This window comes from Pollachius pollachius (assembly GCF_949987615.1).
Source record: "Pollachius pollachius genome assembly, chromosome: 15".
In the NCBI taxonomy this organism is placed as follows: Eukaryota; Metazoa; Chordata; class Actinopteri; order Gadiformes; family Gadidae; genus Pollachius; species Pollachius pollachius.
Genome location: NC_136948.1, coordinates 8,910,410 through 8,935,110, shown reverse-complemented (window position 1 = coordinate 8,935,110; position 24,701 = coordinate 8,910,410). Strand labels below are relative to the sequence as shown.

General features: G+C 43.0%; 1 protein-coding gene across 3 annotated transcripts; it reads left to right on the top strand.

Annotated features, from left to right (window-relative positions):
• The first annotated feature begins 5,106 nt into the window (after positions 1-5,106).
• On the top strand, positions 5,107-24,100 carry ddhd1a (DDHD domain containing 1a). 3 transcript variants are annotated; one of them, XM_079752179.1, is made up of 14 exons: positions 5,107-6,341; positions 7,000-7,176; positions 13,451-13,537; positions 14,111-14,239; positions 15,150-15,297; positions 17,259-17,368; positions 17,738-17,844; positions 18,026-18,288; positions 18,694-18,769; positions 19,445-19,594; positions 20,030-20,094; positions 20,187-20,356; positions 20,554-20,754; positions 21,092-24,100. In XM_079752179.1, exons 1-14 carry the CDS (start codon positions 5,513-5,515, stop codon positions 21,280-21,282), a joined length of 2,703 nt encoding a protein of 900 aa, XP_079608305.1. In that variant the 5' UTR covers positions 5,107-5,512; the 3' UTR covers positions 21,283-24,100. The 3 variants fall into 3 exon arrangements, with proteins under 3 accessions (XP_079608305.1, XP_079608306.1, XP_079608304.1); XM_079752178.1 differs by lacking the exon at positions 13,451-13,537 and adding an exon at positions 11,593-11,694 and having other exon boundaries at positions 5,108-6,341; XM_079752180.1 differs by lacking the exon at positions 13,451-13,537.
• The last annotated feature ends 601 nt before the right edge of the window (positions 24,101-24,701 follow it).

Genomic DNA, 24,701 nt, shown 5'->3' with positions numbered 1-24,701 from the left:
GCCGTCGCTCTGGCGTTACGGTGTGCTAGTCCGGGCTGACCTTTTGCACGGAAGCTTTGAGAGAAGGTGTGAGGGCACTGGAGGCATGATGCGTGCACGTTCACACGAGTGTAAATACACGCTCGCACACACATACACATGCATATGCACACAAACGGGAACATATGTGTTAATATTGTCATTACTGACGACTATGATGATGCATGATGTTTTTGCTCCTTCTATTTTTTTGACACGATTTAGACATTCCCAAGGCGTGATTAACAACATGGGGGCAGATTGAAGAGGACTAGGGGGATCTGAGACGGAGAGAGAGGGTGTTTGTCAAAATTTGGACAACACCCGCTCCTCGTTTGAAGTCCACGAATCAAGGAGAGAGGGAACGTTGCCCTGCTGTCTTTTCCCCTTGTTTACAGCACCGATTGGAATGACACTCACACACACAGACACACACATAAACACACAGACACTGACCCAAACAATCTCCTATACACACACACAGAAACTGACCAATGCCTCCTCTGACACTCACCTGACACACACACACACACATGCACACGCAAACACACACACACACACACACACACACACACACACACACACAAACAAACACATTGGCCAATATTTCCACCTACACAGACACCCCACGATTAAACACACACAAAACCACAAACACACACACACACACACAAACACACACACACACACATACCTCCCCCTTTCCAAACACATACACACATACCCATATACATATATATATATATATATATATATATACACACACTGAATAATGCCTCCTCCCATACACACACACACACACACACACACACACACACACACACACACAAACACAAACACGTATATACACACACACACACACACACACACACACACCGCCACAACCACATAGGCAAACAGAGGGAAAGGATGGTGTGAAAGAGAGGAGAGACACACTTAATTTGTCTCTCTGGCACTTTCCGCTTCACTGTCATCTGTTTTGGCAGCACGTTTACTTTTGCGTGGAGGTGAAAGTGACTGATTATCCAAAATGGACACCTCGCAAAGGAAAAATGAATGTCCAAAGACATCCAAAGTCCAAGAAAACACCCCGCAAGTAATAGTTGTAATGGAAATGTAGTTTTCATGGAATCTTTTCTCTTGTCTACTATCCGCAAAGTTTTGACACATGCTCTCCCTCCTCTGAGATGACTTGTTTAAAGATGTATTTTGACATAGGCTGGAGAACCAGTCTAAACTTACATGTTAAGTTATTTGTTTTCCTTGGGAAGTACTATATTTTATGGTGAAGGCCACACAGGCTAATGGCTCACAAAGATCTTCTGTTATGTAACAATAGCAGGGATGCCATCTCCAGATATATACATGAAGAAGACGTCAGGGGTTTTATTCCGTAGAATTTAAAAAGACATTCAAAAAAGTTGCTTAATCCTATTTGAATGTAAGTACTTACGTACCATTGTATGATTGTTAAAGTCCCCGATTCCTTGTTAAGACTACATTGACAAGGAATGTCAATGTTTATAATACCCCCCGCAGGGTATCAGACCTGTGAGTCGTAGCAGTTGTAAGGCCACATTGAATCACAATAGAGTCGGCAGCCCTGGAGGTGATCGTTAGGGTTCAGCCGGTGGCGGCTGGCCCCTCAACAACAGACAGACGACAGCCAGTCCCCCCACACCCCGTTGGAACATAGAGCCCTCCAGACAGCAAGGGGGGGAAGAAGGTGGAGCCGCAGGTACCGGCCAGGGCCATAGTCTGCGCTGTCCCTCTGGTTCGCCGGCTCGTCTGCTTCTTTTATGAGTCCCCCTCCCTCCGTCGTGTCTGCCAAGGAAAACCCAAAATAAAGACAGGCTCACTTGGCTCTTGGTGTAGCCCCCCCCCCCGTATTAACAGAGGTAACAACACAACTACCTCCCGCCCCTAACCCAACACACCTCCCTGCCCTAACCTAACCAGTCCGTTCCAGTTTAATCACGCCTGGACATGGGTGGATATGCGATAGGTGGGGTGGGGGAGAAAACCACACATGGCATCATGTATTTACTTATGCAGGGTAACTAGCTGGTGCTACGGCGTTTGACTTGGAGAGTGAAGCCGGGGGTCAAAGGTGAAGGATTCGTAGGGTAAGTGAGTCATGGGTGAACCAAAAGGGTTTTGAATGAGGGCCGGGTTTCCTAAAGTCCTGGCTACACAGACAGCAGTGGAAAATGTAATCTTACCCTATACTTAAGTTGAAATGCACTTCATACCGCCCAAAGTCCTCCATTCAAACTTTTTACCCAACAAAAGCATTATAGCATTTTGAATCAAAAGTAAAAAGTAGTGTATGGATTTTCGGAAAAACTGTCAAACCCTCATATTCTGTTAACTGCCAACTAAGGATTTTCATTCTTTAAAATCCTTAGGTGGAAGTGTTTTGTAGCCCCGGTAAAACTAGATAATAACCTAAATAAACATCATTTGAACGTTTCAACTTCACGTAAAACTCATATGAATGCCAATACATACAATACCAGACAATACCCTGATCCCCAATCTTTTGGTCCAGATGTTCAAACCTCACATGCATCAACCAGAATATTCATTTTAATTTCTCAGTGCAAGCAGTTATTCCATACTCCGGCTATTGGCCATTAATGAAAACAATTAGGGCTAGGGGCTCTTGGGTGACTGCCAACTGCTTCTGTTTCAGCATCTTGCAAGTGGAATTTGAACTCCTCCAAATTGCTTCCTTTTGGTAACCAAGCAGTAAACACCCTCCATCCACCCTCACTCCAAACCCTCCCTCCTCCCAATGTTGGCCATCTGTCCATGGTCAATGTCACGGCGGTAACTACCAGTGACATGGAGATCAGCCTTGTAGTGTATCTAGCAAGACTGCTCCCCCCCCCCCCCAAGGTGGTGCAATGTGGCCAGGCCCCCGAGACTGACACCCTCTGCATTCCAGACGCAGACTGTTTCGACTGTACCATGAGCCAACGTGGATAGGTGGAAGGACGAAGGGTGGAAAGGACAGATGAAAAAATGAATGGGACGAACGGACAAATAGGTGGATGGATGGATGTATGGATCGCCTTTAGTGGAAGTGGTCCAGGCACAGACATCAAGCACATTCCAAGAGACAACCCAATTACGGACAGATGAGGGGCCGTCCTCTTTGTTCGAGAACAAAGCCTTGAGATTCACAAACTGGTGTTTAAAGGCAACTCTCCAAGCTGGGGTGGAGGAGAGGAGGAGAAGGAGGAGGTGGTGAAGCTGTGGGAGGAGAAGGAGGTGACCAGCTGGTTATAAATATCTATTTGGTCAGTTACTGGAAAGAAAATGTGCAGTTTGTTTGTCATCTACTCATCCAGGTGGTGGGCCGAGTGGTTGCAAAACTCCAGCAGAAGAGAGAGACAGAGACAAAGAGAGAGAGAGAGAGAGAGAGAGAGAGAGAGAGAGAGAGAGAGAGAGAGAGAGAGAGAGAGAGGCCAACCTGTTGCAGTATGGGTGCCTGACTGCCAAAAATGAGGAATTTTACTAATTCTTATATAAAAGCCACATGTCATCCGTAAGCCTGCAAAAAGAACGAGATCCTGAAGTCATCTCATTTTATTTCAGACCCCAGTCATTATTCTGGTCGGACTCAGTGCATCTAACTGTGTTGCGAATTGGCTGTACACTCGAATAATGGATTTCAGCATGATCTCTAAAGACTATAATCTTGAACGGAGGGACGGTCGATGTTTATGTGTGTGTGGTGGTGGTAGTGCAGCACACTCTAAAGGCCAACATCTGTAAGGGCTGTATGCCAACCAACGACCTCCAGACGCACAAAATCAAACTGTGCCTGGAAAATGCAACACAACGATCCGTAGTTGGTTGTGCATTCTGTTTGTAGGTGCAGAGCATGTGTCCCACTTTAATAACGATCATCGTCCGTTTGTTTTATAGCGATGTCCGTGCCCTTGGAAAAGTGGATTGAAAATGGGCTGGACTTTGTTTTACAGTTTTATTCCCACTCTGTGGTAAATTAGAGCACAGCAGGGTAATGTCTGTTTATTCCAAATACAGCTGCAATGGCCTCTCTTGCCCCCCCCCACCAACAACCCATAGGCCTCCTTACCCCGTCTCCCTCCGTCTTTTTCCCTCCACACAAACCACACCGGTGCCCCAGGATCACCTGGACCAGAAGTACGCACACAAATAGCACAACACAAAACACTCATTATGCAAACACACGCACCTGCAAACAGACAGCACGACACATCCACGCACACATGCAAATGTTCAAACACAAGCATACGTACGAACATTGACAAGGACTTAAACACGTAGATTGCGAATTTGAATAAAAAACAACATGATTTTAGAGTGTGATTACCAGTATTTACTCGGAAAACTTTTGATTGGCAAGTGGACCCAATTTGACCAAACAGACGGTCATGTGTAGTGAAATATAAAAACGATCAATCAATCAATGACAAATAGGCTACACAATATATAATGTATTTATTATGTTATTTACAGTATTATTCTCATGTTGAGATGTACAATATAGTGTATTCGAGAATAAAGCCTATCGTTTGAACAGTGTATAAATTGATTTTGTTCATTTGTTGTGTAATAGGGCCTTTGCTTGAACCTTAGTGCTTGATGATTTATCTAATGGAGTGGTGCGTCATCTTGTGGTACAATCCAAGTATAACCACAACCGTAGAGCATATACCCTAGCGATATACCCGTTTCCTTGCTTCCTTCTATAACATTGACATCGCCAAAGCAGTCTTAAAATTAAACGAATTAAAAATAATTATGAAGGATTGGTCAAATGTAGTTTAATTTAAAAAACGATAGTAAAATACCAAATATAAATAGATAAAATATTGAAATGTAGGTCGGGGTCGCCATCTATTGGCCAAAAGGACAAGTACAATTTGAAAGGCGGAACGTAAAAAAAAAAAAAAGGTTTCCATTGTGTTCGAGACATTTCTACGTGCGCGTCCCCGTAGGGATCTTGTGATCTCTGCGTCAGCTGTCAAGTGATGCTCGTTCCTGCGTTTCAATGGCAAGCCGGTGAGTTATTTACAAACTGGGAGGACCTGAGATTCCACCGACAGGAAGAAGAGAGGGACCATGATCACTACAGCTTTGCATACCAAGCTCCTGTAAAGCTAGTCTCTGTTCATCTCCTGACTTGGGACGAGTCTGGACCCTGGCATTTCAGATGAAAAGGCCCAAGAAGGACAGGGTTTCCTGGTTTCATTGTAATTCCTTAGCTAGCCTGCGGTTAACGAGTGCAGTCTCAACTCTAAACAAGACCCAGAAGCTAGGTAGCTAGCGGCTAACGACTCGTTCCGTTGACAGGAGATTGGAAACTAGTTTGAATTCGGTATCCGTATTACTGCTAACCAAGATCGACAATTCGTAATTATTACTTTCAGAATTGAGCAAGAATCCGTTTCACGGTCGCCGTAACCAAGAAGCATAGTTCCGTTTTTCTCGAATAGTTATGAATAGTTTTAATATTCCAAACAAGACGTCCTCGTTAAGCTCTGCCTTGAGCGCCGATAATAACAGAGTTAGATTAGCCGATGTCAACTGCAACCATAACGACGAATGGGATGATGTGTATATGTGTTTTTATGACAAGACAATGGGTGAAGCGACACAATCTGCAATGCCCTCTGTCCAATCGGGGCTGGATGGACACCTGCCCCGTCTACACGGCCGGCCTCTCTCCACTCCGGGTGGTTTGTTAGGCCTCAGTAGTGCTTTCCCTGCAGAATTCCCTAGTCGGGGTTCAGCTTCGTCTTATTTTCATACGAATTCGTTGGATTACAATGACACTGACGTCGCAAACGAGGGTCCAATGTATGGGAGTCGAAAAAGGACCCGGTCCAACAGTTCAAGACAGCGCTATAATGAGGTAGTGGATGAACTTGGACCCGAGGAGGTAAGGTGGTTTTATAAAGAAGACAAGAAAACGTGGAAACCTTTCGTCGGACACGACTCGCTCAAAATAGAACTTTCGTTTCGTAAATCCTGCGAGCTAAACACTGTAAACTCAAAACACAACGGAAACGAGACCTGTCCGTCGAGTGGAGGTGGGGGAGAGCAGCCGAATGGTTTGGAAGGAATGGGCCTGAGTGGGCCGGTTTCTGTTGATAATAGACCCAGCAGTGTGCAGGTGGACCGGGGATTGCTCGATTCACCTGCCGGGTCCTCAGAAGCGAGGGACCCTGACGACATCAAGTGTCAAGTGGAACATGTGTGTGTTCGGGGAGGGCTGTACGAGGTGGACGCCAAAGAACGAGAATGTTATCCTGTTTACTGGAATCGTACGTACAATATGATTTCTACATCTAATAAGCAGTTTGTTTTCAAACCTTTTTTATCACTCCATCTTTTCAGGGACTCATCTTCTTAGCTAGTTGGTAGTTGTGCTGTTAATTAATTAATCGTGGTGGAGTAACCAGCAGTGTGTTTGATTGGTTACCATAGAGGCCTTGAAAACCTGACCTCCCTGAGAAGGATACTTCATTGTTTAGTGGCGGATGTCTTGCCAATGTAACAACATGAGACATATTGGCCGATCTCAATCTTCAGGCGGATTTTGGAACTCTGTAGTAGTTGAGTCTTTTTGTCTAATTATACACTCAGCTTTTAAGCAGGCCAGTCTTCGGACAGTTGTAAGATTACATAATCCTTTCTTAAAATTAAATCTATTTAGTTTATATATATATGTCCTATATGGTTCTGCCTTTCAACTCTTTACTCAATACCCCTCATAAGCGTTGTTGTAACCTGGCCTTTATTTAAAACGAGAGTCCCTTAAGAATTCCTCTTTAATTAATCTATGGGCCACCGCCAAAGGATTAGTTAATTATGTCAGGCAAGATGATTGAATAAAAGGTGGCTTGTGTCAAGCGCCCTCGAGGTGTCCAGGTATCCCGTAATAATCCCCTGCACTCCTCGCTTTGTTTTCACGACATAAAGAGCAGGACCGCATCCCTGTGATGCGGGCCCAGTGGTTCATCGACGGTACCTGGCTCCCATTGGAGGAGGAGGAGAGTGACCTCATCGAGCAGGAGCACCTGACTCGTTTCCGAGGTCAACAAGTGCAGGACAACTTTGAGTCAGACGTAGTGGCAAGGACCGTCGACAGCAAAGATGGTGAGTTTCAGGGAACGCTGGGGTAGAGCTGTATGTACAGAACCAAGTGCACAATGATGACTGGACATAATATATAACTTGGAACTTGATGCAATTACATTTGTTGTCCGTGATGACCTGCACCTCAAACACATCTACAGCAAATCTTTAAAACAGACAAGCTTTAAGCTTGGTCTAACCAACTCAATATTAAGAAACTAATAATCAAAAAGTCAAATTGTTTGTTGTCAGGATTTTGGTGTAAACAATGCATCATTTAAATAGTTGGTTGTATCAGAGACAGAGCCGTACAGGTCAATTTAGAGTTGCTATTTTAGAAGTTTCTAGCCATTCCCCTTCAGGTCTATTGTACAGCTTGTCTTATGACGCAGCTGTGATTTAGGAACAATATGTGGCAGCCATGCCTGCTGCTCTTAGGAAGGGGAGTGAAGGGGGCCAGGTGTATGCATTCAGTGAGTGCGTGTGCGCCAACATTTTGTGACGCAAGCCTAATCTCAAATGCTGATGCAGCCATAACCACCTTACCCAGTGTTTTTGTTCTCTCCATCTCTGCTTTGTTGAATAAATGAAAAATGCAGGCAGGTATAAAGCTTTATTAAAAGATTAGGAAAATGTTTGTGTGGGTGATATATTAGAATATTCCGGATAGATCTTTATGTACTGTATACTGCAGTACACACATTGCAATTCACTCCTTCTTAAATAGCCACTTATGCATTAGCCACTTTTTCACTTAATTCACATACAATTTTGCCACTCAAATAAAAACTCCTGACCTTAGCCGATCTATGCTCCATTTATTAATAAACCATAAGTCCCTTTTTGGCATCGACCCGTCTCTGCTGCAAAGTACATTGCAGTACAGCAGCCCTGTGTGGACATTCTTCCACCCCTTCTCAGATGCTACTGGGCCTCATAAATAAAGCAATCAGCAGGCCAGTGCACTGGAGGTTTGATTGACTAGGTTAGCCATTCATGGCTTCTGTTGGCCTTTTGTCTTGTATGTACTCCATAGCTTTTTGCCCTGGGCAAAGAAACAACCCTCAATCTAGGCACATGATCTGGATGGACATGGAGGTCACTTATACATGACGCCCACACATGCATACACTTTTGATATATTGATATATTGGCATGAATTTAAGGTTGGGTATATTGTAAGACGCTGTCGGCCACATAAGACCCAGTGTTTACCAGTGGTAGAAATATAATAGTTAATAGTCTCTTTACAAAACGCCTCTCGCAGCCATTAGGAGACAATATCCAAATAACTAGATTCCGTCGGCCTGTACATTAATCCCCCGGATGACCCTAGCGCTCGATGGATACATTAGCGCACCCCCCCCTTTTAACAAAGCCATTATTCAGTGAGGGAATTTGCTCACCGTCAAGCTCAAGTCATGGCTCCTCCATTCACTTCTGTTTTTGACATGTTAAGTTCTCTTTGATTAACAGCTGAGCTCTATGTGGTCCCGAACATCTACCTTGACATTGCAAACTTTAATGGGGATGATGGAAGCTTAAGCTATGGGCTTTCCCTGCTGCCTTACCTCTGCAGCTGTTTGGTAGCATCAAGCCTTGTTCTTGGAGAGGAAGATTAATTATTCAGGCTTTCAAAACCAATATTCTGTTATGATTGCTGGGATGACGTGCTGTCATACTATGGGCTGCAAAGATGTGATATAATATTGGATCATTTCCGCAAATTACCTCTGCTGAATAATCAAAAAGAGATATACTTTTTAGAACTGCATACATTTTTATAACTATTTCTCTGTTGGGGATGAGATTATATTGTTGGTATGTCTCCAACAATGACACTCTCGGCTCTTCATGACTAGCTTGTGACACCAGCCTGTGAAATTTGAAGGCACTTTTTGGAGCAATAATCTTAATGCTCGTCCCAGATGGTAAACCACCAAAACATATCCCTGCAACTGAAGCTATGAAAACACCCACAGCGACATTAGTGTTTTTGTCCAGTGTTGAGAACTGATTGAGTGTCATGTTTTACATAGTCCGACCTGTTTAACGTAATCACAGATTCATAGAGATGGAATGGAGGAAGTGAGTTTTTCCCTTTTCAAATAACCTCATGATTACAAATGTTTTCTTTGGTTCGTCAGTGTTTGTGTGGTTCTGAAAAGGAATTGAAACTTGACGAGTGTTCAAGTCATTATTGGGTGGATACACTAGTTTCTCATGAATAACTGAGATATTCTAGGAAACAGGCTGTTTAATCTTTCCAAAAATTAAATCATTAATTAAGTATCTTTAGTTACCTTTAGTTTGTAAGGTTTCACAAGCTGTTATTTTTGGTAGGTTGAAGGACAAATTCAAATATGTTTTAGGAATATCTACATTCTCCTTTCAATTGCAGCAAGGATTTGCCTGTGTAGACCTGGAACTAGGCATGGTCCTTGGACCGCACCTGACTGAGATATGGGGCAGTTAAAAAAATATCGTGCCTTACCGAATGGGTACAGCATGTCATCCATCAACACATGGGACATAAAAGAGACAAATGAAAAATAAGTCAAACCAGTGACATGCGGATGTCCTTCCACAGTACTTTATTTTCTGACTGATGGCCACAGCAGGTAGCTGCAAACATAAGCTCAAGGTTAGGTTAATTTAGGTCATCATTCTTGTTATGTTGTTCTGCTAACCATTGGCTTTATGGCTGCTTGTTGGGGTTCAAAGAATTGTGAAGAGTGATACTTTGACAAGGCCATGGTTTACCTAATTTGAAAAGCAGTCGTACTAGTATTTTAAGTAGTCATTAGTAAAACAGATAATAGTACATTGATTTTATCCCTCTAATCCACCTACTTCAAGCTAATGTAGGGAATAGTTTGTGGATGGATTCCTCTGTTGTCCTGCACAGATGGACCTCATTGTTATCGAAGCTTTTAGTACGCCGCTAGTGACCTCAGCTCTCCTCTCCCTGAGCATTATTAATTTGCCTGACTAAGAAGCCGCTGGCATTTGCAAGTCGGAGCCAGAGGTTCCACCATGTCAAGCCTTGGATTTGCACTATCAATTTGCATTGCCTCTTTTAATTGTCATAAATTGTCTTTTGTATTTTCTACTGATTTACATTATACCTTATCCTAAATGCTTTGTTATTTTGCCTTTTCGTTTTACTGTGGCCTGTTTTAAAAGGTAATGGTACTAGTATTTTGTTCTAGCAAGATAATCAAACAATTATCTTGGCAACAGGCCTGTAGCCAAGGTTTTGGTGAACAAGTTGGTGTACAATTTGAACACCCAACAATGCCACCATACCAGAAAGTCTCAGAAAAGTGGTGGTGAAGGGAAAAGGGGTGATTTTATTTGTCATAGTTAAGTAGGGTATGGAGTGAAGGCAATTTCAAAGGTAATGTTGTTGTCTGATACATGTGCTTATACGCAGTATAAGTAACCAACTCGTCCACTAAAACTCTGAGGCAATCAAGTAGATCCCAATTTCTTTTAACGAGAAATATATACTATTAATATATTATACTATAATATATTAACTAAATATATATAACAAAGTGCTGACTTTACTTTAATAATAGTACATCCAACCACGTGAACCTCAATCATTTCCATTCACACAATTATTTGTATTAAGTTTTGTGCTCTTTTGTTTTAATGCCATTTTCCTCTCTGACTTACTAATATGTTTAGACTTTGGTGTTTCTGGTAAATAACTTGAGTGGCTAGTTCAACATAGTTGTAGTTAGTTTTTGTGAAAATATTAAAACCATTATAACACTGTTACACCACTAATTTTAGTTGTTGTATTCTGTTGATTTCATCATCTTTGGTATTTTTGCTATATAAATGCTTTTGACAATGCATGCTACTCTCCCATGTATCTGTTGATGAGGATACAGAGACTCCCAAAAACGTTATACCATGTCATTATTCTGTCCAATCATTGTCCGATAGTCATGTTTGTGATCATTTGCAGCCATGCAAAATCATGCCTTGCTGAGGATGTATACTTTATTGTACTTTGATTTAGAATATTTGATCACAAGTCTCAGTGTGTTACGGTAAGTAGAATCAAATCAAAATTCCTTCGGAAATCTTCACAATCTTAAGGCAACGGCATCTGTCATGTTATGCTGTGTAATGTTGACCCCATCAGCAGTCATCTCTGGCATCTTTCAAGTAAAGTCCCATATCGGGTTTCCCCTATATATTTGACCTCAGCCTTTTTTTGCTTATTCCTTGCCAAGTGGAATTGGATATAAAAGGCCATGATGTACTGCCCTAGCTGGCAGCATCTGCTACCATCCAGAGAGGTCCCCATCTGATAGCGTCCCTACTTGACTGATGCCTTTGTCCAAAAATGATGAGTAGTGGTAGTCTGTGTGATTACCCCAAGGCCGGGCATATTAATCACTTTCTCTTGGTTGTTAGTTCTTTCCCACCTGCCCCCCTTCTACCTCCCCTTTCTGTTCAAATGGAGTGGATATCAGACCTGTGCTAAAACCACATGTCACAAACGCAAACGCTGCCAAGGTACGGTAAAACCCCAATTTATTATTTTTCCTCTACATTAGTGCTCAAAGCCTATGCCCGCTCTCTCCCTTGTAGTTTCTAGCATCTCTTGACGTACCTTTCCCCTTCAATCTGAGGTGTATTTCTATGACCACAACACATTCAACACCTATCCCACCTCCCCTTGTGAGCCTGTACCTAGCCCTCATGCAAGTACCTCTGACTCTGCTGTGACCCAGAGTTAAGTGCTGCTACTGTCTTTTTGTTGAAACCAGCAGTGTTTTGTACTCAAGCTGAAGTCGAAGGATAGGGAAAGTGAAGATAAATACTCAGATTGTACAGTCATTCTATCATTTGAACTTTAAATGAACCCCATACCAAAGATGGATCAGATCTCAAGCAGCCTGTTTCCATGAGGCCACCATGTGCGGTGTCTGTTTAAGCTCTTCTGCCCTCTCTCGTCCCTGACTCGCTGTTTTCTCCTCACTCCTATCTCCTAACACACAGTCACAGTCATTAATGAACTACCCCCTCACTCTGGCTCTGAGGGCTCTGAACAAAGCTTTCTGTGGAGGATGGCTAGGCTCAGGTCACTAAACAGAGGAGCCATTGAGGGCCATAATGCACCGCTGTGTAGTGCTGGCTTCTTTGAGTTCCAGAACTGCCCTAGTTGTGGGTGCATTGAACCTCAACTAAACTGCTTGGTTTCACTAAGTTCTGGCCTAGCATTACTGTAGAAAATCTGAGCGCGGACATTGACCAAAAAGCTAGTTTCCATGCTGCTCATGCATCAACTTGGATAGACTTGCCACACCGTCACTAACATAGAGCCCCCTGTATTAAGTCTCAATGAAATGTGTATTTATAGTGTAGCTGCGACTTGCTATGGCTTGGCCAGATAAATGGAAGACAAATTAAATGCAGGCTGTTGCCACTGAAGCGGTTTCTTGAACTGTAAGCACTCAACTCATTATCATAACGGTAGTCAGAGTTACTCCCCTGATGCCAGATAGCAGCTTTGCTGCTCATTTGTTCTTATGCCACTCGAGTAGGAACAAATTAAGACACATTCTTTTCTTCTCTGCCTCTTTCTGTAGCTCAGAAACCAATTCCTTCTTTCCGTCTTATGCTGTTCGCTTTCCATCTCTTTCACATAGATGTTGTACCTAGCCTTCCATTGCTGTGAGGGATTAGTGGTAGAATCCTGTAACCCACCCCTAGTACTCTTTATAAGCTTTCCAAGGTGTGACTTTCGGAGAACCTTCACAAACATTTAAATCAGCCTTCCTACCACATCCTCTTTAGCATCTGTCACTCTTACCTGCTACATTACAGTCCACCTACCCCATCAGGTCCACATCTATAATTTAGATGGCTTGATTATTATTGGTGCTCTTGAACAAAGACATCCTGTTATCCTGTCAAAACACGACATGTAAAGCTCAACCCTTTGGCTCCATGACTCCCATGTCAATAGTTTTTCTCTCAGGTCCAAACAGGGAGGCACTGATTACGGCCTCCAACCTCTCATAGGCCCAAATAATCAAGTAACGGGGGAATGGATGCCACTTTTAACTGAGTGGGACTCATCCCCTTATGGGTGTTTAAAGGCCTCACGCTGACTCAATCTCTGACTTGTTTTGTCTTTTTTAAGCAACACTGCAATAAGAAGGCCCCCTCGTGGGCCACAAAAACATGTTGGATCTTCATTAATCTAATATTCAAACTGGTTAGTTATCCACAAGGTAATCTGGAATATTCCGTTTAATTCCAACAGGACTTATGATTGGACCTTGCCCCGATGTCAGTGTTGCACTCACCCTTCTCAGTGTTTCTTGGCTGAGCGGCACACCTAAAGGGGATTGTAAGGACATGCCACAAGGGGTCGTTCCTCAGTCTTTATTTTTTTAAATCAAACACTTTCATATTCCTTCCATTAAGATGAAAAACAATGGGTCTCCTCTTAGCCATATCTCTGCTCTTACTTGCTCTAGTCACCGTGTCTACAATTGAAATGAACCTGTCCAAGAGACAAGGAAACATGGCTACCGCTGTGCAGACAAAATGACACTGCACTATGAGCAAGAAAGAGCTGAAATAGGCAGAAATATGGTGTGCTGACGTGGTGTGCTTCCCCATGATGCTGCAAATCAATGACCTGCTAGACTATTTGATCGTGCTCTTGGACTTGATGTTGTTTTCCTCTACTTTTTTTTATTTTTAGGGTGGTGTTGTACTACTGTTAAGCTCTTAACTGTGGTTGTGTTTTCTATCCTCTTGTCTCTATTCTCTACCGTCCTTTCATGTGAAACCTCCGATCCTCCCTCTGAAAACTCCCGTTGTTTCTTTTTTTATAATCATTGTAATTGTACACCAATACCTTGCTCTCCCTTTTTATTTCCCCTTGTGTCGTCCCCGTTTGGCCGGAACATTGCAGCTGTCCACAGTCTGAAGCTGAGCCGCACCCACGTGGACTGGCACAGCGTGGATGAGGTCTACCTCTACAGTGATGCCACCACCTCCAAAATCGCACGCTCTGTCACACAGAAGCTGGGCTTCTCCAAAGGTCAGAATTCTGCCTACGCTTTTCCTCACCTACAGGGGAATTTCTTGGGTTTAAAAATGTTGATTTTCCTGTTTGTCAGGGAAGTAGCTGTATTGCTACATGGGTACAGTTCATCCTGAGGCTCTAATTGTTTTAGGGAGAAAGTGCTATCATTTTTTGTGATTGTTTTTTGTTGCAGTATAATCCCGTTTTTTTTATTAGATTAGCCTACTGAAACGCAAACCATTTATCTGTTGTTTTTTGATCAATCAGCCAGAAGCAATTTAATTCAGCACAATTTGTGTTAGAGCGCAGGTTGGATTCTATGATATGCATGGATCTGCATTAATGTTATCTCCAACCTTCCAGTCCTGTATCACATTCCTGTCCCCCTCCTTCTCAGATTTAGAGAGACAACCCCCCCCCCCCCCCCCCTCTGTGGAGGCAAATCTCCTTAGTGGTGTCCAGACAGCGATCCCATTGGCTCCAACCACTTTAGCACGTAGCACATGACTGGAATGAAGCGGAGAATCTAAATAAGACACACACACACACACACACACACACACACACACACACACACACACACACACACACACACACACACACACACACACACACACACACACACACACACACACACAACACACACACAGGCTTCTAGGTACAGTACAGCTGTTGCACAACACACTGCAACTGGCCACACTCGCAGCAGGAGGCTTTGTCCCAACCTACTGACCCGTTTGACCCCATTAGAGCATGTTGCTCAGACACTCATAATCTGTCTTCAATATGTTTAATGCTACAAGAAGCTCCAAAATGCGTGTTGTTTATCAGTCGCTGGTGAAACTACAATAATTCAATTGAAATAAATCACACACAGTGTGTGTCCTCAAAGTACCTCAGCTGACCTTGCAGTGCTTGTCCCCAGCCTCTAGCAGTGGGACGCGGCTGCATCGCGGCTACGTGGAAGAGGCCTCCCTTGAAGACCGGCCGCCCCAGACCACTCACGTGGTCTTTGTTGTCCACGGCATCGGGCAGAAGATGGACCAGGGCCGCATCATCAAGAACACTGGAATGTAAGTGGGAGAATCGGATGGTGTAGTGGCTCAGGGTGGTCTATTCCCCATCGAAGGTTTCTGGTTTCCGTCCAGAGTGTCTGTAGCCTAACCGGTGGACATCTTTTGAGCAACACGCCCTATTCCCCTACGTGGTCTGTCCGCTCATACTGAAGCCGTATCATATGAACAATGGCATCAGCACAGCCAATTTGACTGATAAACATAGCAGGAATTTTGTTATGGCAAAGCAACAGGATTGAGAAATGAGATAGTATCCCTCAGATTCAGATTCAATCGCAGATTCTAACCTGCGATTTACATGACGTCAATCAAGTCAACCGTCTCTCCTTCGACATTTTATCTGAACACCCTGTAGCTCTCTTACCCTTACTATCTACATAACTCGCTTTCTTCATCTTCTGTCTTTTTCACAACTGTGATCCCTGCTATAAACAATGCTAGACAAGTATAACTGAGTATTCTTTTGCCATTGGAAGTCCACCAAGCTACTGCTGTAGTAAGCAAGGGGTGAAACGCTTTCCGGAGAGATGCTCTACATGTCATGCCATGTAGAGCACTGCTTTTTGTGTAGACAAATCTTGCAGAGGAGGAGATGACGTGCACATCCCATCGCATGGGAGGTGTCTGAGCTCCTGTGCATCACAGACGCCAATTTGTTTTGCAAGAAGCTATACTCTCTATACTATGCTTAAATACAATCAAAGGCCCAGATGGGCGTGAAAGCTAACAAAATGGAAAATGGTACCTACATCTATAGCAAAGGTTTAGGACTATCTCAAACCATATGAGAACAGCAAAGACACATGACTCCTTCTGCATTAACAGTTGAGTGAATCAGTGTCTGACATCACGTGCACCACAGCTCTTAACATGGCGACATCAGGATCTGAATGTCCACAAGCTACAGCCGCACTATATCTGGCCGAGTAGAACTATATCTGTCTGTCTTTAGTTGCACAACTGTGCTGGTTTTGGTCCAGCAGAGGTAGTAGTGGGAGAACGCAGGGAGCCGAGGCATGTGTGTCTCCATGCTATGAGCCAAACGGCATTCCTCTGACCACAACATAGGTTGGCTAAGCAGGTAAAGTAGATCAAGGCAGGCTGACCTCACCTCTAAGCCTGGCTCCCACCCCCTGTGGATTACAGTCTCCGCGCCGTTCTCAGAGGCCTTAAGAGGAAAGATCAGACCTTTTATAATTCTAGCAAAATGTTTATCTTTGCTTTGAACCTTAATGGTCCGTATGCCATTGCTTGCTTACTAATGTCTTGAATAGGTTCCCTAATCGTATCCCAACATTGCTAGGTTACTCTCATAACAATTGCTTTTTACTAGCTGTGCATAGAGGCTTTGGATATTGTACTTCAGATTCATAGCATTTAAGCACATTGACTACGTGCCAGCATTCATTTAGGGCTATCAATCTAGCCTCCGGACAATGCTGTCCAACCAGTTTCACTTAAAAGGCATTCTTTCCATCCATTTTCACACGTCGTTATCTCTTTCACTCTCTCGCTCGAGCTGCAGATTCTTTAAGGCTACACTGCCCCATACTGGACCTACAGCAGCATAGCCATCACTTCTAATGCATTAATACAGAGCCCCCCTCCTCCCCCTCTAATCCATGACCGCTTATTTTCGCTGTAGACTGCCAATGTTGTTAGCACTGACTATTTATTCTCTAGCATGATTTCACCTTGCCTCAAAATGTAAAGTCTGCAGTAGGATCCCATTTCAATGAGCGCCTATGAGAACTTTGGACATAAATTGACATACATGTACATTTGGATTAACAGAGGGGTTTGACTCCAAAGTGTCCTCCAGGTAAAGCCGAGGGTAATGAAAGCATATTATCAATGTCGGAGGAGCTACAGAAATATCGGCACTTCATAATGAATGATAAGTGTTAATAATGATATGTAGTGACTCTTATTTACCTACTTGGTGTCTGTATGTATAGGCTGAGAGAGGCGGTAAGGAAGATGGAGGAGAAACATTTCTCAGAGAATCACAGAGAGCATGTGGAGTTCCTTCCTGTGGAGTGGCGCTCTAAACTGGCACTGGATGGCGGTGAGTGTGTGTGTGTGTGTGTGTGTGTGTGTGTGTGTGTGTGTGTGTGTGTGTGTGTGTGTGTGTGTGCGCACGCGAAAACCAAAGTGCTATCAATCGTGTCTCAATCTTTTTGATTAAGCATGAGGCACTATTTATTTTGTAATATATTTGTAACAATTACTTATTATATATATTATAAGTCATTGTTTATATATCATGTATGCTCATTATTTTAAGTTAAGCAATTGAATGTTAAACTATATCAACAAAGCAACTTAAAGACAACGTTACACGTTCGTGTTCTGTTTTTATCTCGACCCACTGACTCGGCGAGTACAGTCAGATAGTAGCATAGAGAACTGAGGGACTGCCTTGTGCTGTTTCTAGACACTGTGGACTCAATCACACCAGATAAAGTGAGAGGGCTCAGAGACCTCCTCAACAGCAGCGCCATGGACATCATGTACTACACCAGCCCACTGTACCGAGATGAGGTGACAGGAACGCGCACGCACACACACACACACACACACACACACACACACACACACACACACACACACACACACACACACACACACACACACACACACACACACACACACACACACACACACACACACACACACACGTGTGTGCGTGTGATCATAATTTCTGTTTATTTTTCATGTGCAGATCACCAAGGGCCTCACCCACGAGCTGAACAGACTCTACTCTCTCTTCTGCTCGCGGAACCCCGAGTTTGAGGAGAAGGGGGGCAAGGTGTCCATGGTGTCCCACTCGCTGGGCTGCGTCATCGCCTTCGACATCATGACGGGCTGGGACCCCGTGCGCTTCTGCCTGCAGGAGCACCAGGCCATGGAGGAGGAGCTGGCCCTGCGCTGGATCTCCTACGAGGAAAAGGACCTGATGGAACAGCTGCAGAGCACCAGGACCAGGTGAGACGCCAGCCTTGGAGGCCCTTTCTGTTTTTACTGGTTTGATGTGCGGGTGTGGTCACTGCTGCTTGACTTGCCAGGTGGCATGTGATATTTTGCATATTTTTTGTATTATGTGTTTTTAAGTTGTATGAAGCTTAGGTGGAAGTGGATACTATCATGTTACAAATGGTTCCCCATGACTGGCCGTACCAAGCTGAATTGAAACCACGTTGTTGTGGCACAGTCTCAAAAATCTAGAATATTGTTAATCTATTTATTCATTGTGTATTGTGTTGCGGGACGCAACTCAAGCAGTTTTCTAAACTTGGCAAGCGTCATCACCACAGCAGTCTAATACTATATTGTATATTGTTATGTTTAAGGAGGGTTTTTGAGCACTCTTTTTTTTCTTTCTCACCCCAGGTTACGAGAACTGGAAGATCGGCTTGGAGGCCTGGAAGCCTCGAAACCATCAGCAGCTCCAGCGCTCAAATTTAAGGTACAAGATGATGCACATGTAAAAAAGAACCACAAACGTCTTTATAAAAATGTTATAATACGTATCGTATTTGTACAGAACTGTACTGTACTGTCTGGGTTTGTGCTGATGAAGACAGGAGAATGGGCCACCTCATCATCACACCTTGAATCAAATCGATATTTTTGGTTTAACAGAAAGGGTTCCAAATGAAGTTTCCAACACTACTTAAATCTAATACTCTATAGGATATGAGCCATGGACTTGGAAGTATATCAGACGCTGTGACTTGCAATAACTGGCTCCACCAGAGATGGCGCTGTCCCCCTGGGCATATCATTTAATCAAGTCAAGTGAACTTTATTGTCAGACCAACCGTGCAACAGGTTACATAGAGGACCGAAATTGCGTTTCCCCATACTCCAAATGCGCTATTAATATATTTAACAAGCAACATATAACATGTTACATAGTAACATAACATAAAAGTGCAAAAAAAACACAACAAATAAACACGATATATACAGACAGAAATCACATACATTATACTAAATATAATATTCAGTGTTATGAGGTAGTAATTGAGGTGCAATACAGTAAAGTGCCGAATAGCAGCATGAAAATAAAGTTAACCGCTAATTGTGCTTCTAAGTTATTACTAAACATGGGGTTTGGCTGTGTGGTCGTCTCCTCCAGGTGGAGAACTTCTTCTGCATGGGCTCTCCGCTGGCCGTGTTCCTGGCCCTCAGGGGCATCCGGCCCGGCTCCAGCGTCCAGCAGGACCACATCCTGCCCACCTCCATCTGCCGCCGGCTCTTCAACATCTTCCACCCCACCGACCCCGTGGTCAGTCCCGCTGGCTCAGTCGCCCCCACCCCCCTCCTCCACCCTACAACCTTCACACTCATACAGACTAACTGTTATTTTCTATCCCCCATATCCCCACCACACACTAGCGACATACATTGAGTGGGTTATACTTATAAGGGTTTTTTAAACAAATGCCTGAAAAAAACACTCTATTCTATTTTTACTCATTTCTCTGCATATGTTTTCTTTTACTTATCTATTATTTTATTTTATTGTATGACAATGTTTATATGTGAAGCACTTTGAGTCTGCCTTGTGTATGAAAAGTGCTATATAAACAAAGTTGCCTTGCCTATAATATCCAGAGGATATAACATCAAAATGTGAGCCACATGTGCAGCACATGTTTGGAAGTTGAAGTGCTTGCTGTGGTGCGTTTTGGCCTGAAATTCTTCTTACATTCTTTTTCAGGCCTACAGACTGGAGCCTCTGATCCTCAAACATTACAGCAACATTGCACCCGTTCAAATTCATTGGTGAGACGTCAACTCCATTACCACCCTTTGTCTTCAACCTAACGCAACACCACGGTTTAACAGTCACGCTTGTTTTCGATTTCCCACATCAGGTGCAGCGCCAATCCCACGCCCTACGACGAGATCCGGCCGACGTTCCTCACACCGGTGAAAGACCCCACGTCGGACTCTGAGAGCCTTCCGAGCCCCAGCACCTCCCCCGTCCTCATCCGCAGGCACTACGGGGAGTCCATCACCAACCTGGGCAAGGCGGGCATCCTGGGTAAGGCCACCTCAGTCTCCCATTGGTCCACGTAAAGCCTGGGTCTTTGACAATTCACATGTGTACCGTGTTACACATTGACTTATTGGTCAGTGGCTAAGGAATACATTTGCTGTGTTTTTTTATTTTCTGTTCGTTTTTATCTCACATGCATCGCTCTCTTCCTCGCACTCTTTCTTCGTCTGCCTTATGTGTAGGTGCGGCCAGCATAGGCAAGGGCATCGGGGGCATCCTCTTCTCTCGGTTCTCTCGCTCCAGCAGCCAGCCCTCTGTATCTTTGGGATTGGAGGAAGGGGCAGCTACCGCAGAGGGGGAGGAGCCAAAGAAAGCCGACAGCCAATCGGCGTACAGCCTCTCCACGATGGCCCAGTCTGGCCCCGCCGTCGCCGACACATCACGTACGTTCACCTCCACAGACTTCAGCGTCAGTAGATCAATATTAATACGGGATCTATATAAACTACTATCTTCTATTCTATTCTAGAATCGACTATCTTCTATTCCATTCTTCTATTTTTTCGATTTATGGTATTTATATGTTAAAACAGCACCTGTTGATTTCATGATGAATCAGAATAGCGAAATATCAATATTGGCTTTTTGTAGCTTCGGTATCAATGTCTGTTGACCAATGAATGTCATGTCGGTTGTTGATGCGGAAGAAAGGATGTTAAGCATAAAGTGTGCATTGAGTGAGTGTACCAGGAGCTAGATCAGTGTTGTGTTGTGTTGCAGTGGAGCTGGAACGCCGTATCGACTTTGAGCTGCGTGAGGGTCTTGTAGAGAGTCGCTATTGGTCAGCGGTGACCTCACACACGGGCTACTGGATCTCCCACGATGTGGCTCTCTTCCTGTTGACCTTCATATACAAGCAGAAAGATACCCCAGCTGCAGCCGCTGCCAAAGACGACTTGGAGCAAGACTAACACACAGACAGACCTACACACACAAACACACAGGATTTCTCCGACCTGTTTATGTCTCTTTTCCTTTCTGTTCCTTCCTTAACCGGAGCTGGTTTAGAACGTCACTTAAACACACACACCAACCGTTGTTTGCTCTTTATTTAATAGCTACAGCATCGCTCTCACCCCAAGGGTGACACCATTGAACTGAGAACCCCTAAGGAGGTAAATCTTGTGCCACTATGACCAGTAGCCCCCTCTGTGTCCTGTATAGAGAACATGGCATATACATAATAGCAGCTTGGTAAGGTTGGTCCAACCACCTTAAAGTTTCAGTGTCTGTGTCCGTCTGTCTGTCTCTGTCTCACTTTCTCTCCCTCGCTCATCTCCTTGGAGAAAAAGACTGGTCGTGTTTTTTACTTTACATAAAGCGCACAATGGCAGCATTTCTTATAGTCAAACATTGATATTGTTTGACCGCATTCATAGAACAATTCTACTGTCTGTGTAAAGAAGTAATATATTTCACTGTTACAGGAAGTCTGCCATAAATGTCACATTTTATATATCTTATTTCTGAAGCAACAACATTGGCCTTGCTCATAGGTTTTGAAGCATTGAATGCAGAATAGCAAACCCACAAGTACAACATTTAATATTTTTTAAGCACCCTTGACTTGACGGACCATTGACTTGACTTGCAATATTTCATTCTGTATTTCAATTGTTTCTTTGTTGTCGATGTCGACAAGAGAAAGTAGTACACCTTGAAGTACAACCTTACCATTAATCTCTTTTTGACATGGAGATGGTTATGACAAATGAATGAGTCCCTTTTATTGTGGTCAATTTTTATTATGACTAACAGGCCTTACTGTGGCTTTAACAACTGCACACACACACAAAGTCTAAAGCGATGGAGACTCCTTGATTAGGGTTGCACATTTATATTTGTTTAAGATTAAATATTTAAGAGAATATGTATGAATCAAATGTAAATGTCAATTATTCAAAGTTGTTCAAATAGCTCTTGGTGAGCTATTCAACTAGGAAAATCATTATCTTTTCAGTTATTGGAAAAGGCGTTTATTATGTAGAGCTTGAGTCTAGAGTATTTATTGATGAGAATAAGATCACCAGGAGACCTTTTCTGCAAACGTGTGTTTACAGTTACCGGTATATGATTGACATGAGACCTCTGGAAAAACATGTATTTTTTCTAAATAGAAAGTTATTTTTTAAATCAACATTTTAATCGGCTGTGAATATTAACCTCTAAATATGCTACAAAAAATGTTTTGCATGTACGCAAAGCAGGTTTTTATTTTTCAGTTACATGCAAATATTTTGACTACTGCTTCATGAAAATGCAATCGTAACACTTGACTTTTAACATTAGGCATGATTTGAAGCTGTGCTACTCTGACCCCATTCTCATAGACTCATATGGGACCCAACCTTGAACTGTCAGCATTCCCTACATCATAAAAGAAAACCATTACTTGAGAATAACAAAATTAGAAAGCGTTAACTGACAAATCCATGTTCAATTTGTCCTGATAACTGTTGGAAACATGGAGTTCTATAAAGCTTGCCTTAAGATTGACGAGGGAATAATCCAAACTATTTCCATGCACCTCCTTTGTAATGCTTTATAGGGGTATAGAAATGGGTTGGATCTGTAATGGGCTTACCTCACATTGTTCTCTGATGGGGTCTATGAGGTCAGTCTTTGTGTTTACTGGAATGTATTCAGCTTCAGTATGAAGTTGCCTTCATGTCCCTGTCTCTCGATTGTCATAGTCAGACCTGATGGTGGCGTAAGCTACTGTGTGGAGGACCGTGGACCGGTCCTCCACTATAATACGTTCTCTTCAGCCGTGAAGCACTCAAATAGTGTTGGATAGTAGATGCATGCATGCCTGTGTGTGTATTTATGTATGAAAATAATTCATCTAAGGACTTGTATCTATGCTAATCTAGATCGGACTCGTCTTGTCATTGATGCGTTTTGTGAAAAACAAGATGTGATCTGAATGTTTATCAACTGGACAAAACCCATTACCTACTTAAGGAGTCTGAATAATTGCTTAAGTAGGCCTAATGGTAGACGGGTGTCTGTTGTTCACTTGCTCTTTTACTCGTATGTGGAACAAAGCACTGACAGAGGGCCAATGATTTTAATAACCTGCATTCGTAGATTGGAGACAATTTCCCCTTTATTCCTTCACAGAAGCAGTCCTTTTTGCTCAATACTCCACCATCCTCAAGTTTTTCTAGTGAAAACGCATGGATAAATAATTCCCCTGTCAACTTCTGCATGTTAAAGTTGCCTAGCTGAATACCACAAGCCCAACTCGACAGCTTTTTCTAAATGATCTGTTTTATTTTCATAAAGCACCACCAAATGTATCCGGCTTTTTGATATGCCATTCTGTCATGTCGTGACATTCTGCCAACTAGAACATTCTGAGGATTTATGTAGGAAGATTCTGCTCTTTTTTATTTTTTTTTATTTTTGCTTAAAAGGCATCTCATTGCATTGAAGGAGGGTTCTTTGTTTTGCTGTTCGTCTTATTTCCTACATCGTTTGGCATCGGGACATGGTCAGAACCTATTGGCCGTAGTTCCCCAGGACAGCTGCATTATGAGGCTATAGAAAAAGGAATTTAATCAGTTTATTGTTGAATATAAATATATAAATATGACTTATTGATTTGAAAGGATGAGACCCCCAACCCCACTGCCCAGAGCTGTGCACTAACCAATGCCTGTTTTATTTTAAACTGCCATCAGAAGCATTGTATTTATTTCTTTTATTAAAACTTTTTTTTCCATATCATGTCTACGTGTTACCTTCTTTCTATTTGAGCAGTAATGACCTAGTTTTCATTCATTGGTTTTTGTGTAACTTCTACAGAGATACATTTGTCTGGGACCAGACATTCTGGGATGGAAATCGAAGACAAAAGGGGACGATTTCTGGTTTCCCTGTTGGACAATAGACAATAGGGCTTTTATTTAATCTGAAAGGGTTGCATTCTTCCCAGTGCACTCCTCTCCATTGCAGATGAAGTGCATTGATACATCATGAATAGGCTCTATTGTAAATCACAAGCTGTTGTGGTTTCAACCGAAGCTATGAGTGCTTTAACGCAGTTAATAAACATCTGCAGAAGCCTTGGCCACAGATGGCGCCTGTTACAGCAGAAGTGACGCGCGTAAATAATAGATGGTGATTTTAGAGGTTCGCCAGCAGATGGTAGTCATGTTTAGATAATATTAAAACATCCACAATCTGCTGCAGTGTTGCTGTTACATTATGGTATATGTACATTTACTGGCAGCTCATGTCTTAATCGTTATAAAAAAGTTAGATAATTTTACTTTCACCAAAAAACGAACTCAAACGATTTTACCTTAGGAAAGCATTCCTTTCT